Source organism: Brienomyrus brachyistius, chromosome 22, assembly GCF_023856365.1.
Source record: "Brienomyrus brachyistius isolate T26 chromosome 22, BBRACH_0.4, whole genome shotgun sequence".
Lineage (NCBI taxonomy): Eukaryota > Metazoa > Chordata > Actinopteri > Osteoglossiformes > Mormyridae > Brienomyrus > Brienomyrus brachyistius.
In genome coordinates this window covers 15,190,558-15,209,204 of record NC_064554.1, presented here as the reverse complement: position 1 = coordinate 15,209,204, position 18,647 = coordinate 15,190,558, and the positions used below count along the sequence as shown (strand labels likewise).

Here is an 18,647-nt window from a genome sequence, read left to right as displayed (position 1 = left end):
TGTTTATTGCTGAGGCAGATCTCTGTCACTGGAGAAAGCTGGGGGGGCCTTGGTGTAATGTCCGCTCCAAGGATGGCAAGAAGTGTGACCCCCCCCCCCCCCCCAGCAATCCTCACAGAGCCGCTTTTTCAAACCACCCCAAATTCTTTTTGCAATCTTCCGCACCCCCACCCCCCACCCCAACTTCTTAGCTATCGAAAAAAATCAGTCAAGTTTACCCAGGGCTTGACTTTTTTCTTATGTTGAAGGAAGACTAGCATCTGGGGTAAAATACTCGGGGCTCGGTTTAAAATACTCGGGCTATAGCCCCGAGTGATCGGACCTAACGATGCCCAGGGGCCCCTGACAAAATGTCCCCTTGGGGCCCCCTGCCTGACTTTATGTGTATTTTATTTTGCGAAGAGCTGGGCCCCCGGAATCTGCCCGGGTATCTATGGTGCTCAGCGCCCCTGCCCCCCCATGGGACCAGGAAGAAGGAGACCCAGCATCTGCCAGCACCTGTACGTCCCCATCATCACCTCCTCCTGAATGAATCTATTTTATATGAGGAGGAAAAAGACCAGAAACAATAATATATGAACAAATGGGAAGAAACCACATAAACCACCTCCTCTGCAATAACTGCTCAATATGATTGCAGAGAAGGTTACTTCAAACAACTACAGGAGGAGGGAGCAACCAATCAGATGTCTTGGACACACCTCCTCTACAATCTGATAGGTTCTCAGAGAGAGAACCTATCATTATTCCTTCTGCCCTCAGAACATTTTTGTGCAAGTCAGACTCCCATGATTGCAATAACTCACTTCATCATGCTTCCAGTCTCGCTTGCTTGGGCCATAATAAATAGAGCGGGACGCAGAGCACGAGGACACCGCAAGCGGCAAAATGGGGCCCTTGGCCCCCCTGCCCCAATCCCCATTCGGTCCCTAGCGCCCCCGGAAACTCGCAACTTGCTTTTCCTCAAAGGCACATTTTGGACAATTTCCTGTGGAATGACTGAAGTCTTCAACCACCTGCGATGTCAAGACTGCATCAGTCTGGCCACAGACCACCTTCGTGTGTGTGTGTGTGTGGGGAGGGGGGGTACAAGTACCTAGAAATAGCAAATTGACTAGATTTGTAGTGGAAGTAGATCAACCTTTCAATCTCAACAAAAAGAGCCTAAAGGGGGGATACAGAAGGCAGCCGAGAAGGAGAAGAATGGGAGCTGAATTCCGGAGAACGACAGAGTCTCAGGAAGACCCAGGCAGCGGTGGCTAGGGACCTGCTCCCAAAACCCTGCGTAACCCTTCCAAAAAGCTAGTTCATCTCCCAGCCGCCACCATGCGTCCCCCTCCACTGATCCGCCCGACGCTCTCTCTCACGTAACGGGCCGTCGGGTGTATGGCAGCCAGCAACGCCGCTGAATGACAATGCGGGATTCCCACCACAGAGCCGGCATCTCTCAGCACAGACGCTTCGAAAGACAAACTCACCTGCTCCTCCAGCCCAGCAAACCCCTCGCTGTCTTCTGCACGGCCCAAAACCCAAGGGTCAAGAGCCAGGGAGCCATAGACTGATTTAAAATCCAACATCCGCTTTTCCAAGCAGCCTAATCGCCGACGTTGTTAGTGCTCTGGCTCCCATTGCGTCCATGTTGGGGACATGACTTCCTTTTGTATGAACACCTTTTCTTCTGGTTTCCCACTAACAATAATTGCAGCACTTAAAATATATTCATTAATACATTTCATTACCCAGAGCCATTATGCAGTAATGCCTTTAATGGCTAAACGTACACAAACCATGTTAACAGCATGGCGCGGAGCTGCAACAATCAGGCTCATTTAGTCACCGAGACCCTTAATGGTAGGAGTATTTTGCTGTAGAATTTTCCAGTAGACTTGCTGACGTGCAACGCAGGCAGCCAAAAGCAATGCCCCAAGAAAGCTTAATCCACGATAGTGAGTGGCAGCTTCACAGCGAAATTATTCTGACAGCAAGTTTGCTTTTTTGTCAAGCAGAACTCAATGGAAAAAAAAATATTTTTCTTCATTTTTTTCCCTCTGCCTTTCCTTCTTACAGACTGTCACAGATTTAAGTCTCTATATGTCAACGAGAGCTGTGTGCCAGATTTTTCTGTAGATAAACGTGCCACCACCCCCCCACAGAATACAATCAACCGACCGTAGCACAGCAACTGGGACAGGTTCTGCACACGGACGTCTCTCATGGATCCAGTGACTGTCATTAACCTGCGAGTGACACGGGGATCCCCTTTGAACACCCCTCCCCCGGACAAAAAATGCTCCAAGGACACTGAATAAAGGTGCTGACATCTGGCTTCACATTTACCTGTGTGTCGTAAAAGGCAGCAAAATGGACTAAAGCTAACACATTTCAACTATAGGGCAGGGCAACGCTGCGTATGCAAATAAAATACATAAATAACGCTTTGTTTAGTTTCTGCGTGACTGGTCACGATACAGCTGCTAACAACACAGATCAATCACCCAGCGTGTTTCGAAAACTCAAAGCCAACAACCTTCAAAATGCACGCGGCACCTGACATTTTGTGCTCTTAAAAAAAACATCAAGTTACAAGCTATCATTCCTTAAGAATGGATGCGCGTACTTAGAGTATTTTAAAAGTATTAATAGCGTTTATAGCCCCTTCCAAGGCATGTCACGTGACCTGCGGGGACCTGGGGTTGCCCGATAAAATGAACCACAGCTGTCAGTCGCTAAGCCGCATTTACCCCCTCGATGTCAGTGTCGGTATGAGGCAGTGGACCTCGGCTGGGTACCGAACAACATCCTGCCTCTAAAAGCCTATATTACTACACCGCTAGCCTTACTTCTTATATATTGCTAAAGCGGGGGGCTATCAGAGGGGAGTTATCAGAGTCCAATTGCTTGATGTCTAAAGTAATGACATCCCAGATGGCAGCGAATAACCTTAACAGCACACTTTAAAAGTACGAGGTCTCGGCAAACTGAAAAACGCAGCTACATTACACGCATTCGAAAATGGGAAGCATCTGAAAAGTTGGACCTGTATGGTACTGATGATACAACTGGCAGCGCCTTCAGTTTCGCAAACGACAGACGCACGATATTTCTGTGACCAATTAAACAAAACCAGATAACGTCTCCACATCAATTTATTTCTTACGTTCGTGAAATCCTTTCGCCCAACACCAAATACCTGCATTTAGACTAATAAGCAGATTTAAACGAATCCTGTTTCACTTAAAACATCGCGATCACATCCTTCCCGTTCATCCTGATAGATCTGATCTACCTTTAATCATGAGAATACAGCTCTTACAGCCCATCGCACACGAGTTACACTTATAAAATCAACGATGCTTTCACAGCTTCGTCATCTAAATCCTACAACATCGATTCAAACAACTTTTCCACCGCCTGGATGTCTCAGGGCAAACGAACTTCGATTACCTCTGGCCAAAACCAAGTACCAGACTGAAATCATTAGTGAAACGCTTAATGTCTAAAAACGTGTATTCTGGTTAGTATCTCCTCAAACTCATTCTAGGCATCAATTTCTCCGTTTGGCCGAATTACAGAATAAAAAGCATAACGATTCAGCGGGATCTTTGATAAATAGCAGGCAAACACACATACATATAAATGCTAAGACCCTCTAAATAACAACAGCTGCCCAGATTAACGCGGCTGAGTTTAGAAATGCGTTCAGCCTGTTTCCACAACTACTTTCATGGTAAAGTTTTTAATATAGGCCTACAAACATTAAAACGAAATATCAATATGTGATACATCCAATCTAGTTTAACGAGAAGTCGTCCCGTTAATTACGTACCCATCTCCAATTAAGTATATGTGTTTATTTCAACGACAAAGTTTCTTCGGATTTTTACCGCAGAAAATACAGCTTTTAGCATTTTTTTTTTGCAAATATCTTTATTTGCAGTCCCTCTATAGCTATATCGCGACGCTTTCAGGCTAGCGCTGATTCCTCTATTTATTTCTGCGTTCATCACAGTTGTCATGCGGGATAGGGAGAAACGGCAAAAAGCGCACTTATTTTCCTACCCCCTCAAATGGACCAACTTGCCTTTTATTCATTAATAAATAAAAAGGAAATGGCAGAGAATGAAAGCCGTTGCGCGCTTACCTCTGCCGGCTCGTTTGCGGATCTCTCCGTGCTCGTCCGTCCCCAGCATTTCCCTCCCCGGTATGTGACTGAACTCCGGCGCTCCGGCGGAGAGAGAGACGCACCGACGCGCAGCGACTCTCTTTCCGCGAATGGGAGGGAGATTCGGCATTTCCACGGGAAAACGGGGTTGGACGTGCCTGTCGTCCGTGGATAGACAGCGACTGAATCAAAAATGAATGATGAAGGAATTTCTGTGCAAACAGAAATGATTTTTTCTCCTCTTTTATTGAAGACTACGTTTCTTCATTCAGATCGACGTTTTTCATCTTATTCATTTCTCTTTTGCTTGTAATTAGGCCCAATTCTTCGTTATTTTAAACCTGACCTTTCACTCAGAATCGAACAATCTTTAGATTACATTATTTATTTCGGTTTATAGATTACTGCCTGCTCACTTATTGACCTATAACACCAACTCCGCAACCCTGTCCAGAATAACGGGTGTGATTGATGGACGGATAGATGGAAGGGTGTCTCTGTGAGACATGAAATAACTGCGAAACGATTTCAAGCCTTACCCCAAGTGGCATTTTCTATTTGCGGCGAGTTTTGCGGCTGTCCGAAGGTACTTACAAACAGGCGTTTTGGTGTTTAGAGGCGTAGCTGTCAGCTAAACACTGACGAATGCACTTGGAACCATAGTTATAGTTTTAACTATATTTTATGCTGCAAGTGCCGTGACACACGTAACTTGCTATAAAAATTCACCTGGGGTTGCACAGCGACCACAGAGATTAATACCTTCAATCACCACCTGACCAGTTAACATTCTCACGCCTTGTTCGTTATTCGACACTATGTTTTATATATTGTATGATTGTGTCCTTGTGCATGTGTGAGTGAATGGTGTGTGTGAGTGTGCCCTGCGATGGGCTGGCCCCCCATCCTGGGTTGTTCCCTGCTTCGTGCCCATTACTTCCGGGATAGGCTCCGGACCCCCTGCGACCCAGTAGGATAAGCGGTTTGGAAAATGGATGGATGGGTGGATTGTGTCCTTTTCACCTAAACTACAACTAGAAAATTTCTTTCGTTTTATTGTTTAACCCATTTCCGTTGGAAATTAATATAATGACGTGATATTGTATCAGCCTTTCCCTTGTGCTCCTGAATTCAGCAACATTTAATCTTAGAATACACTATGTGAAAATGAGCAGTGACTAGGAATGGGTAGAGCACTGAACGCAACATGGCTGGTAACATGACAGACCACATCTTTGCTGTAGTACATTTAATGCCTAACCCTATCCCACGCATTTTAAAATGAACTGACCCACAGAAAATGGAATAACTGACCTGGATGTTCACTGCAGACAAGCTCCAAATACGTTTTCCGGAAAAAAACACACTTGTGGAGACTGCCGTTCTAAGACGTGTTGCCAAATCTCTCCTACAAGCCTTATCTTTGTGAAAAACCAGCAGTCCCCTATAACTGACAGTATTACCCTAGTGGCAGCTGCAACGCAGTGACATTAGAACTTGTCAATGAACTGGAACTTCAGCAAATAGGAGCAGGTCTGCGTTTTATCAAACACACAAGCAGAATACCAAAACACATACAGTTCAGGTGATGGTAACAGAATCGACTAGACATCGACACAGAATTTAGTCAGCAAAAAAAAGAGAGTATGACTTCTCAAAGCATCAATGAAAATACCACACAAAAGCTATGCAAAAGCAGACAACTGCCAATGTGAAAAATATACAAATATTTCAAAGTAGCTTCAAAACATCGTGGCAGTGTTTATTACAGTTTATCTGCTCCTCATGTACTACTGATTACCATCATGACCTTGAGCCAGTTATTTCTGAGTAAAAAAAAAAACTGACAATCACTAAGCCGGACAAAACATTTATAATATATTAAAAGCATATAGATTACATTAATCAATTGTTGTGCATTTTTAATGAATATATACTGCACAGACTCCTTTGTGTCACCAGACTTTTCCTGAACAAGGGAAATATTATACATCGCTTGGCTGAAATTCATGCAAAAATGACAGACCTTTGTAACTGACCTCTTGAAATTGGTTTCGTTTTCAACGAGAGCAGTAGTTGGATTTCTGGCTTAAAATAAAGCAGGAGTCATACATTGAACTGCAGGCGAGAATATTTTAAATTTGCATGTCGGATCTGATGCAAATTCATAGCAGGGAGTAGCAGAAGTTTAACTGCCCTGCCCACATACACATCTTCTCTCTTTATGAATGAAACGGCCATGTCACAATCAGCTCCCGCACGTCACAATCAGCTCCCAAACGTCTCAATCAGTTCCCACACGTCACAGTCAACTCCCAAACGTCTCAATCAGTTCCCACACGTCACACTCAACTCCCAAACGTCACAATCAGCTCCCACACGTCACAATCAACTGCAGGTCGCTCACTTACTCGTTGCTTTGCGTTGAGTACATTTGGAGGGATGGTCTGAGTTTGACCTTAAAAACCGGCATCTTATGACACCATTACAGGGAATCTCAGTTTGTAGATGAACATCAGTTACATGGTGGACACAAAATACCCAGATTAGAAATTCTTAAAGATGAAAAAATGAGGTTTTAAAGAGTTTATTAACAAAAATGACATAAAGAAAGAGTTTGGATGAATGCAGCTGCACAGTTATTCATTAAGCTATACATCTATCCATCCATCCATCCATTTTCCAAACCGCTTATCCTACTGGGTTGCGGGGGGTCCGGAGCCTATCCCGGAAGCAATGGGCACGAGGCAGGGAACAACCCAGGATGGGGGGCCAGCCCATCGCAGGGCACACTCACACACCATTCACTCACACTTGCACACCTATGGGCAATTTAGCAACTCCAGTTAGCCTCAGCATGTTTTTGGACCGTGGGGGGAAACCGGAGTACCCGGAGGAAACCCCACGACGACATGGGGAGAACATGCAAACTCCACACACATGTGACCCAGGCAGAGACTCGAACCCGGGTCCCAGTGCTAACCACTGCGCCACCATGCCGCCCCCCCCCCCCTCATTAAGCTATATATTATGAAGTTATTGCTGTTTCAGGGTGAGCTCCAATTTCCATTGTCTGTCCAGGCACCTGACCAATGATGGGTAAATTGGCTGGGTGATTCTGTCCGAAGACGGAGACAAGTGCCAGGGGGATGGCGGCCATTTTCGTCAGTCCGTCCTTTGCTTTGCCATGGCAACCTATTACCACATGATCGAAAAGCGTTCAAGGGGGGAAAAAAACCATCATTTATGCAGAAAGTCAGAGGTCACGAGGAGCCACTTAAGGAAAGTCCCTTTTGCAGGTTGTCTGGGAAACTACTAATGCAGGAAATGGACTTGTGACCAAAAATATGCAGAGCTGGGTCCCCTGTGGTGACCTGCTGCTGTCGTCTTAAACAAGTGCAACAGTGCGGCTGATTAAAAACGTCTCGTCACCTTATATGTCCCTGCCTTATGACATCATATACACTTCGCGCAGTAGACTTCCTGCTTCGGAATGTTACTCATTCCCATTTTCATTTCTCGTTTTATTCTTCATAAATAGCGATAGAACGGGAAAAAAAAGAAAGAAGGAAAACAAGGCTGCCACACGCACATCGGCCACATCCAGACCGTCTCCGAATCTGCAGCATCTGAAATTGACTTTGGCGCTGTATAAACTCGCCGCGAAGATAGTGTCGCTCTCATTTTCCCCGGGTAAAGGAACAGCACTGGCTTTAATGCTTGCCACATAGATCAGGGAAAAAAGAAAAGAAAAGAAAAGAAAAGAAAAGAAAAGAAAAGAAAGGAAAAAAGCAGGCAGGGCGTCAGAGAGTCTGCTATCTACCCGCCGTACAACTTAATGCATCGGCTGCAAAATCCGCCGTGGAGAAGCGCATTCTCTGATAATGATTGACACGCCTGGGTTTCATTTTTAGCTTGAATGCCTATCGGTACAAGGGATTCCATCCCTTTCAAAGTCACTACCCTGACCTTCCACAAAGTCAGGAACAGAACACAGGTCCTCTCCCTCCACCACTCTCTGCCGGGCCAATCAGAGACGTTTCTGCTCCGCCACCTTAGGCAAAGACGTCCCTAAAAGGCGTCCCGTGGATTTGCAGAGAGACTTGTTTTAGTGTCCTACAGCCAACTGACTAGGACCACGAGTGGCTAAAGCATGAACTGGGAAAAATGAGTCTTTATTAACTGCAGACGTAGTTGGAGCAAAGGGGGTTTCTCTGCAAGATTCACTACAAGAATATGGCCGTTGTTACGGTTATTCTAGAATGATTCCATTATCATACAGCAGGTGGCGCAGTGGGTAGCAGTTTGGACACCTTGCGGATTGTGTCTTTCATTCACGTGCTCCCTGCGTTTCTCCCCCCACAGTCCTTATAAGTGTATTGTAGGCTCTAATTTACATATTGTGTGTAAGTGCGTGTGGTCATGTATTTATTACATTGTGGGGACCAAATGTCCCCAGAATGTGATAAAGACCTGTTATTTTGATATTGCGGAGACCACTTTTTTGGTGACTGCAATCAAAAAAGTAAAAACGCCAGAAGTCCCGTATTTTGTTTGGTTACTTATGGTTAAGGTTAAGCTTGTCATTATTGGGATTAGGTTTTTTCCCATTGAAATGAATGGATGGTCCCCACAAAGATAAGTACAACCGTGTGTGTGTATGTGTGTGTGTGTCTTTGTGTGTCTTTGTGTGTCTGTGTGTTTGCACACATGTCCCTCACGCCCTCGCCCTCCTGGGACCCCATCCAGGCCCAACATGCCCCAGGACTGACTAACAGGAAGGAGAGATGGTTGGATATTTATACAGAAGCAAGGAGGCTCAGTTAGTCTGCGTTGCAGTTTCAGGGCTGTACAGTAACTTCAGTTCTATAAACAGGTGAAGCTCACGCCAGATATAAAACCAACAAAACGATCGTTTCTCCACAAACCCACAGGGAGACAAAGACAGAGGTGTGAAAATGCTGAGTCCTTTCCTGTTGTTTCTTCCCCGTTTAACACTTTAAAGGTACATTCCTGCTTTACGCTGTTTAAAACGGCCACTTTCCCCCAGCTGTGCCTGGCTTCCGCCAAATTACACACACCTGTGTTACGCTTTAACGTCGCTCTGACAGGTTCATTCCGGTCCGACAGCCTCCTAATGAATAATCATCTACGGGGGAGGACCGGGGCACTCTGCAGATTGCCGCGAGTGGGAGGTGAGCACGGCTGATGTGCTTTTAAATGGCATGGGGGGGGGGGTCGCTCACACAGCTGAACATGGTTTGAAATATGCTGTAATCCCATTGAGCGGGAGGATACATTTTAATTGGCATAAAGGGATCGAGAGAGAGCAGCGATTGCTAATTAGCCATTTGGTTCAGGTGACGCTTGTGAGAAAAGTGACTATGAGGCCGTGGAATCGGCTTCATCTCAACCACCCAGTCAGGCCGCCGCTAACACAAGGAGCCCTTTAGCATCGAGCTCTGGCTCCGTCTGCAAGGCTGCCGGACAAAGACAGCGGCGCCGCCAAGCCAGGGTTCTGGGGGACAGGTCGGCAGAAATGCGGCCGCAAAGGAAGCGCGCGGAACACCGCATGCTGCATCACCGGGACGCTGGCTGCACCCAAGCGGAAATCCACAGTGAGCAGGAGAACCCTGCAGCATGAGGTTCTGTTCTGAGGGAGGACCTCTGTGGGCCCAGGCTCCAGCTCATAAACACAGACACCCCTTCGTTCTTTTCTCAATAAATAGATATGAACATACTGTATATCCATCCATCCATCCATCCATCCTCCTTCACCATGCTGGGATAAGGTCAGTCCAGCACAAGGCAGAAGACACATTAGGTGGGATCCCACTATAAATGCATCAGTATTTTTTTTGTCATGATCTTGTTTCTATAAGTCTATAAGTATTTTCTATTTCCATCCATTCCATCGATCCATCCTCCTTGACCATACTGGGACGATGGCAATCTAGCACAGGGCAGATGGCACCTTAGGTGGGATGCCACTGTAAACACAAGTCATTTTTTGTTATAATTTTGTTTTTTATTTTTTAAGTTTCACAATGAAAAGTAGTAACTGTCCGTACTTATTATTTTCTATTTCCATCCATCCATCCTTGGTACTTGCATCTGTCCCAAACTTGTGCTAGAAACAAGAAGGTGGTCCTGGAACTTCAGGGCTCCTGGCTCCACTGTACCAAATGCATCACTGCAGACGTAAAGAGCTCTGCTGGGATTCACTCAAAAGGTCTTTGGATCCAAAGTCACTGGGAATTCTCTCTTTTTCCATTGTGGAACTATATGAAGCACCAGTATTGGACTCTTCATGAATATGCTTTTGAAATCGGCTGTACTTTACAAATCACACCAACTAATGAGATCTCTTATCCCCTGTATGTGTTAATGTGAGTGTGTGTGAATGTTTAAGCGTTAAACTCATTTAGCAGACTGATTCTGACAAACCCGAGGTCTTCAGATGGTGTTGCTGGAGCCGTGTAGGTATAGATAACATAATGAAGATAGCCACCGAGCTCCTTTACCGTCCCCGTTTTGTTGAAGGAAAGGACAAGAGGTGTTGGCACTCATTTAGAGAAAGCTCTTCTGGAAGCCTTCCACAGTTACCTGCATCGCGATCTCAGATCACAAGTAATGCAGCAATTCGGCTGCCATGGACGCAGGGCGTAGAGAAAGTCCAGCGTTTTTCTTTTTCCGGAAAAGTCACTCTGCTCGAATGGAACAAGGGAGACTTTGTTGCAAAAGGTAAAGAGTCTGGGCTATTTTTGCCGGCAGTCCTCAAGGCGACACAGAAGATAATTATCTCAAAGCCCCCACCGAAAGTAGCTCGATGTAGCAAGACCTTCCCAGTAATGGAAAAGTTCGGGATTTTGTCTTTCTGTATGTTTGCAAACTTCTCAGCCTTTTAAGTGCATATTTTCTTAGTTCGCTGCTTTATTTAAAAGTTATTTAAATTGAACATGTATTTATATAATCGAGTACAAATTAAAATAATCTTCTCGATAAAATATACAGCAGGACTTTAAGTTCACTTGCTAATGTTTTAGGTCACTATGCTCTGTGCAGTTTGGCGTTTACGTTACCAGCCCACCTCCTTGATTACCACCGAAGTTGTTTTTTTTTCCCCACCTACAACCAACCAGTAAAGGGGAGGGGGGAGGGAAATAAAAACCTTTCTCCATTTTTGGAGTCAAGGGCATTTAAAACAACGGCACATTCATCAGGGTTAGCCTGCGGTAGCGTACTGTAAGGGGAGGGTTGGTGCACTCAGCCGATTGGCCGGCTCCAAGTGACTGTTTGCTGTGGCCCACTGAAGCCTTTGAGCTTCCACATTCCAAACAGGACTGGAGTAAAGAAGCAGGCCGGCATCTGCAGACTGTTCTAAGGGGTCAGACAGGTCTAGTAAGGAAGACTTAGATCAGGGCTGGCCAATCGTATCCACAAAGGGCCTGTGTGTATGCAGGTTTTTAGGATGACCTTTAGAGCAGCTGTTCAAACCCAGGTGTGAGGACTCTTCAGCCAATCAGTCTTCAAATCTGGTTAGGGAATTGCAGCGCAAACCCGGATAAGACTGCCCACCCCTGCCTTAGATCTATAACAATGTAGGTTACAGATCAGGGGCATCTGCGGTAATTCCAGCAACATTAAGGGGAATGGGCCCTCTTAAGGGGGGTGGCGTGTAGCTCAGTGGGTCTGTGCCGGGATTTCTCAACCCATTCCGCGCGGACCCCCAGGGGTCCATGTTTTGGCTCTCTCCCAATTGCCAAGGAATTGCCAAGGAATTGGGAGAGAGCGAAAATGCGGATCGTCTGGGGGTCCGTGCGGACTGGGCTGGGTAACCCTGCTCTGTACTGATGACCGGAAGGACATGGGTTTGTGCCTCAGGTACTCACCCCCCCTCCCGCCCCAAAATACCTCAGGGATGATGGATAAATGCACTGACTCCATGCTTGGACCCCAAGGTCAACTGTATACCTCAAAAGGAGAAAGAGATGGAATATGGAAAACGAAGCATTCAAATGTAAACAAGCATTTTTTTAAATTTCATTTTCATTTTAAACTTCTCTAAACCTACCATTTTACTGGGCCTTAATGTTTTGTAAATAGTTCAATATTCAAATGATGCGAAAATAACCGAAAGGTTTATTAGTTAGTAAAGATGCATTTAAGCTCAGCAGTTGCATTACAAACTCGGCGCGATCTTGACTCTCATTTCCATAAGCGGTTCATTACGCAATGCATGAGTCCCTGAAAACAGAAATATGCTTTACATTACATAACATATTTCGCCTTCTTGGGATGTCAGAACGGAAGCAAATACCCAGATAATTATTTTTCTCTGGTTTTTCTTAAAAACTTTCTCCCCACCCAGCACCTAACACGATTTTCAGAGACATTTCAGGTGCAACACCCACGCAATTTTATATTGGAATAGGATAAAAAAAAAAAAAAAAAGTGGGTCGTACCACTTTTGGTGGTGATAGGGGGGGGATATGCACCGTGGAACCAGAGAACACAGGAGAACACAGCTGAAGTGGATCTGCATGATATAAAGATATGTGACAAAGGAAGCTTGTACCGAATCATCGCTCACTTCCCTAATGCTACACCACACTGCCCCACCCCCAGCATCTTTAAATCGCTCTCATTTCTCCCAAAGGTTACTCCTGCCCACGGGGCTGAAACAATGTCAGAAAGGCCCACTCCATCTGCGTGCAGCACAAATAGGCATTTCCCGCCAGAGTAAACCCACTTTCGGAGCGCTGACCCGCCGCATTGAGCTTCCCACCTTGCACTGAAGGGTAAAAAAATGAGTGTCCTTCTCATGCAAGATGCTGCAGTACCCAAATGTCACAGGCGCAGCTGGGGCAGCCTTGGCGTTCAGGATTTCGGCAGCTGTGGGCCCTGATCTTTAGGTATGCCGTCCTCGAAGAAACTGGAGAAGGGGTATTTATTTACTCACATAGGTATGCTACAGGTTAAATTACTGTAAGAATATTTTTTACGCCGACTCTGCTATAAATAACATCCAAATATCCCCTGTACCTTAAATCCTTCCAACCAGGATCACTTAACCAAGAACCAGATCCTGCTCGGAGTTTATCCCAGGCAGCAGAAGACACAGGATAAAGGTTACTGTATAAAGAATGCAAGTCCATCGCAGAATATACACAGGACAAGATAAGTTCTCCTAATCTTCTTGGAGTTCTTGGATTGTGGCAGGAAGCTAGAAGATCGAGAGGCAACAGGCACAAACACCCAGGACGGGGTACTAAATGTTACTGCCTCCCAAACTACCAATCAGGGTTCCCGAATTCTAGTCCCGAAGGGCCAGCCTGCAAAACAGTTTGCATATTTTCTTCTCAAGCACACCTTATTCAGCTTGCCAACTAATTACCTGGTTTACTAGGTGTGGTTGAGCAGGGAAATCTGCAAACTGTTTTGTAGACTGGGCCTCCTTGCTATAGCAATGCATCCTATAAACTCTAAAATGTGCTCAATCCTAGAACCAAAACTACTTTTCCTGGTTCACTTGGCTGAATGAAAAAAAATAACTGTGGGAGTTTTACTTACACAAAATAGTTCTATGGACAAAGAATGATTTGTTCAGAGACAAAACCAATCAGATTGTAGAGAAGGTGGGTCCAAGCAACTAGAATAGGAGAGATCTGACTGATTTGTCCAAATTCCTCTAGCCGCTTGGACCCACTTCCTCTACAATCTGATTGGTTATCTCCGCACCAATCATTTTTTGTTTTGCCTTCAGAACATTTTTGTATAAGTAAAATTCCAATTAGCAAAATGAAGGTGTGAAGGTAGGGGGGGGCATGGTGGTGCAGTGGTTAGCACTGTTGCCTCACACCTCTGGGACCCAGGTTTGAGTCTCCGCCTGGGTTACATGTGTGTGGAGTTTGCATGTGCTCCCCATGTCGTCGTGGGGTTTCCTCTGGGTACTCCGGTTTCCCTCCACAGTCCAAAAACACGATGAGGCTAATTGGACTTGCTAAATTGCCCGTAGGAATGCATGTGATAATGAATGGTGTGTGAGAGTGCCCTGCGATGGGCTGGCCCCCCATCCTGGGTTGTTCCCTGCCTCGTGCCCATTGCTTCCAGAATATGTTCCGGACCCCCTGCGACCTAGTAGGATAAGCGGTTTGGAAAATGGATGGATGGAAGGTGTGAAGGTAGCTGCATGTTCTCCAACCCCTCAATGACCCCTCGACGACCCTTAGCTTGGTCCAGTTACAATGCAAGCTATACCCACACTGGCAGCTCTGATAGAGATAGGCCACAACTAAAGATCATTTCTCACAAAGCCCCTCTGCCAACTGCCTGTTTCAGAGGGATTTTTTTTTTGAAACCCGTGACGGATGCACAGGTCTGGCGTTCGCTCAACCCATCGCCGCAGGGTAGCGAACAAAAAGGCTGCTGCCTTTGAATCTCCGGGATGGATCACAAGTGTTTCGGCTCTCAAGAGAAGCTGGACAAAATGTCGCAGCCGTGGAAGACCAGCCCACTCCGAAAGAAGAGCAGCAGCTTAACGCGACGAAGAACGAGAGAAGGATTTGGTGGACGCTGAAGCAGACCGTGCGGCAGTCCTGTGAGGACGCTGAAGCAGGCCGTGCGGCAGTCCTGTGAGGACGCTGAAGCAGGCCGTGCGGCAGTCCTGTGAGGACGCTGAAGCAGGCCGTGCGGCAGTCCTGTGAGGACGCTGAAGCAGGCCGTGCGGCAGTCCTGTGAGGACGCTGAAGCAGACCGTGCTATTCAAAGTAGCAGCTGCGTGTATAATTGTCATGTACATCACTGGTCTAATGTCATTTACTTTTATTTTCAACCCACTTTAAAACCAAACTAGCTGGGAATCAGGGGCCAAACAGGGGCGGGACCAGTGCAGCTATAAGCTGACTGGCCTCCAGAATGGCCCCTCCCCCGTCACATACTGATTAAAAATACATCATTGGTTAATGAAAAGGCTGGTCCCCCCTTCTTACAGGTATGTCTCCCACCTTAAATAAATCATAGAATTGTCCCTGCATTTCAGACAAAGCTGAAAAAAATGCTTTGCATCTTTATGCCGTTGAATACACATTAACAACGGGGGGGGGGGGGGGGGGGGACACACTGGCATAAAACTAATATTTTATGTTAAATGTGGGGGGGTCCAAAAGCAGGCAGTAGCCACAGATTGGATGGTATGCATTCGTTTGTGTCCTGCACAACTGTTCTCCAATACAAGTTGAAGTGGACTCCTCACTAAACAACAATGACAGCACAACAGGTAATCCAAAAAAGTATTTCAGTCAGTCTTCTCTAGTAAACCTATTTTATACAGAGTGATTTATTGATTATACTTATCGATTCTTCTGTTCTCAACCCCACGGTTCCGCTATCTGCAGTAAGAAAGGAAAATCTTTACCAAGAGAAATCCGGCAGCAAACATCTATAAGCCTTTACATAAAGCTTTTTTTGTTAGATTGGAGAGTGTTCTCCAGTAATTATAAGTCATGGTAACAAAGTTTGTTCCGAGTTCCGGAAAATCATTCACTGGCAGCCAATAAGCATAAAGCTAGAAGACAGTTGGAATTTTAATAATGAGTTAGAATACTTGAGTAATGAATGAGCCACAGAAAAGGTTTAGAACTACAACATTCTGTGGCTAAGTAGGTGTGCACAGGGACTGCTATTTCCCACACAAATGCACACACACCTGTGTAAACTGTGTTGCCATCTGGATGACTTAGAGGTGTCACTAAATAAATATTAATGGAAGACTGTTAATTCAGGGACAGTTTATTTTAAGCTGACATTTTATTAAATATGCTAGGCCCACACTTATTCAAGAAAGTTTAAACAGTTCACCTGGCCACTAAGAACAGACTGGAGATACAAACATATATAGTCTGAATATATGTAAATCATCAAAATAACAGTACTGTAACTGTATTGGCAAAGAATAAGCTGAACTTCCAAGCCCAGTGACTTTCATCTACAGCATAAAGGTTTTTTTCCCCTGCATCCACTCTTCGTCAGCAGCATGACCAGAATCGATTCGATAGCCTCCGCTCAGAACAGAAAACCGGCTGGGCAGAAGAAGCACGTTCTGCAGGAGAGACACATTTTAGGAAAATGCTTAGACTAAAAGTTCACCTTTGCATTCGTATCATCAGTAAAAATGTCATGCATCTGTTTGTGGTTTTGAAAGACTTTGGGTTTGTTTGGGAAGACATTCTCCAATATCGTCCGTACAATAGAACACTCTCCAAGTTGAGTAACGTCTGTGTGATACTTATGTGAAAGTGGACCTAAGGACAGGGCAGGACAGGAGAGGGCAGGACAGGGCAGGACAGGGGAGGACAGGGCAGGACAAGCTCTACTGAGCTACTATGGCAAGGGGTTAACTGGTAAAATAGCTTGACAGACAGATTACTATACATTACTTACCACCTGTGAGTCATTACATGGTGAGTAAGATACCAAGCTTATGTTTAGGTGACAAGGTCAGGCTGGCAGCAGCCGTGTATCTTGTATTTAAATAAAAAGGTGTATTTACCAGGCATAAGGAGGCTGTTAAATCTGTTGTGTTTTGTGATTTAAACCAAGATTCTTGAGCTTGGTGGTTAGAGTTACTGACTTCTGATGATTTAAAAGAATCTGAATGGATTCACAGATGTATGTATGTATGTATGTATGTATGTATGTATGTATGTATGGATCTGTGTGCATGCAGCTCATCTGGAAGGTGTCTCCTCCGTTGTGATTTGTGCTCACGATGGTCTTATACTGGTACACTTGTGCAAAATGAAAGAACATTAAGTATATTTAATAACTGATGCCTGTATTCTAATATCTTAAAATATATGTCCTCCCTTACAATTGCTTTTAGTAGCAACCAGAGGTGGAATGTACAGGTTCAGAAAGTACCAATCCAGACCAAGTTTTTGTTTCAACCAACCAGTTGAGACACAGTCACAGAGGACTCAGCTGGTTGGTCGAAACAAAGTCTTAGTCTGGATTTGTACTTTCTGAACCTGAATTTTCCACCTCTGGTTGCAGTTTGTTGGTCACAGATATATATCAGGGGCTTCATATCAGAAATAATGACTGCTGCCTTCTATCAGCAGAACAAGAACCTTCAATTGGCAGTATTTTGAAGTGCTGTTCTGTTAACCTCATGCAAAGCCTCCTTGTACTTTACAGATGTAAGTACCGTGGAAACGCTGGTTGTGTACAACAGAGGGAAACTTGTGTTTAACAGAATGACGTAACTTTCCACAGCTCCATCGACAGTTTTCTGTTGACAAAAGTTCTTCGGCGTTGATGGCAACAGATTTTTACAATTTTCTAAAATAAAGTTAATAAATGTGATCAGTCATTGTCACATTTTAGCACATTTTCAACAGATGGCAAAAATGAAACAGGACACATGAATCTTAAATAAGTCGACAGGTATCGACAGGTATTTCAGTTTCTGTGTTGGTTACATTTCTATGTTCGGCCTGTTTTGGACACGGTAGAAGAGTCTCCTATAGTGCCCAGCACATATGGATATTTATGAGTATTCATAATGGTTCTGATTACTGACCGAAAAAAATGAAGTCTTCCAGACGGAATTTCCATAAACTCAATTAAGTTTAATCAGTCGTTTGCTTATTTAATTATTCAGGGACTTTGAATTAGTAAGTTCAGAATTAAGCCGGGAAACCTAGGGTCCACATTTTAATTATCTAAGCTTCACTTAGCGTTTTAATTTTAAAAATTAGGAAAAGTACAAAAACTCAAGAACTGTGAGTAACTGTGCTGTCAATGTTATACTGTTCCGGAGATCAGTAAAATACCGTTTATTTGCAGAATAAGTCAATTCTCAAGTCCGATCCATGGAGGCCCCACCTCGCAACTTACAGGACTTACAGGATCTGCTGCTGATGTCTTGGTGCCAGATACCACAGGACACCTTCAGAGGTCTTGTGGAGTCCAACAGGCCAGAGCTGTCATGGCGATATTAGGCAGGTGGTTTTAATGGTATATGTTATGCATACACCATTTTGGCTGTCCTGCTGAAATGAGCAGACACTCCATATTAGGCAGGTGGTTTTAATGGTATATGTTATGCATACACCATTTTGGCTGTCCTGCTGAAATGAACAGACAGTCCATAACAGACCATGAAAATCATGGGTATGGATGTGGACATTTACCTTGCAATACACGACTATGCACTTCATGGAATTTGGGGCCTGGGTCATCCATCCATCATCCATCCATGCAGTAATCTTTCACCTGCTTACCATGTTCACAGGGCCAGGACAGGTCTGTAAAACAAAAATTGGGTTAGTCACTAGCAAAGATGTTAACTTATGTTATGCTAAATGCTATATGTTAACTGTGTTTAAATAGCGCGATATGATATAAAAGCTGAAACTGTTTTTCACGCTTCTGTCACAGAATTACTACAGAGTCACCTTTCATCCTGAATGCTAAGTGGCAG

General features: G+C 44.8%; 1 protein-coding gene across 2 annotated transcripts in view; it reads right to left on the bottom strand.

Moving 5' to 3' along the window:
• LOC125718270 (zinc finger protein 385C-like) overlaps positions 1–4,250 on the bottom strand; it is a 106,239-nt gene extending 101,989 nt beyond the window's left edge. Inside the window, exon 1 of one of the 2 annotated variants that reach the window (XM_048991975.1) lies at positions 4,142–4,250. In XM_048991975.1, the coding sequence (XP_048847932.1) occupies positions 4,142–4,190 (49 nt within the window). In that variant the 5' untranslated portion in view covers positions 4,191–4,250. The remainder of the gene's footprint in view (positions 1–4,141) is intronic. The other variant, XM_048991973.1, reaches the window with a different exon arrangement.
• Positions 4,251–18,647: the final 14,397 nt, after the last annotated feature.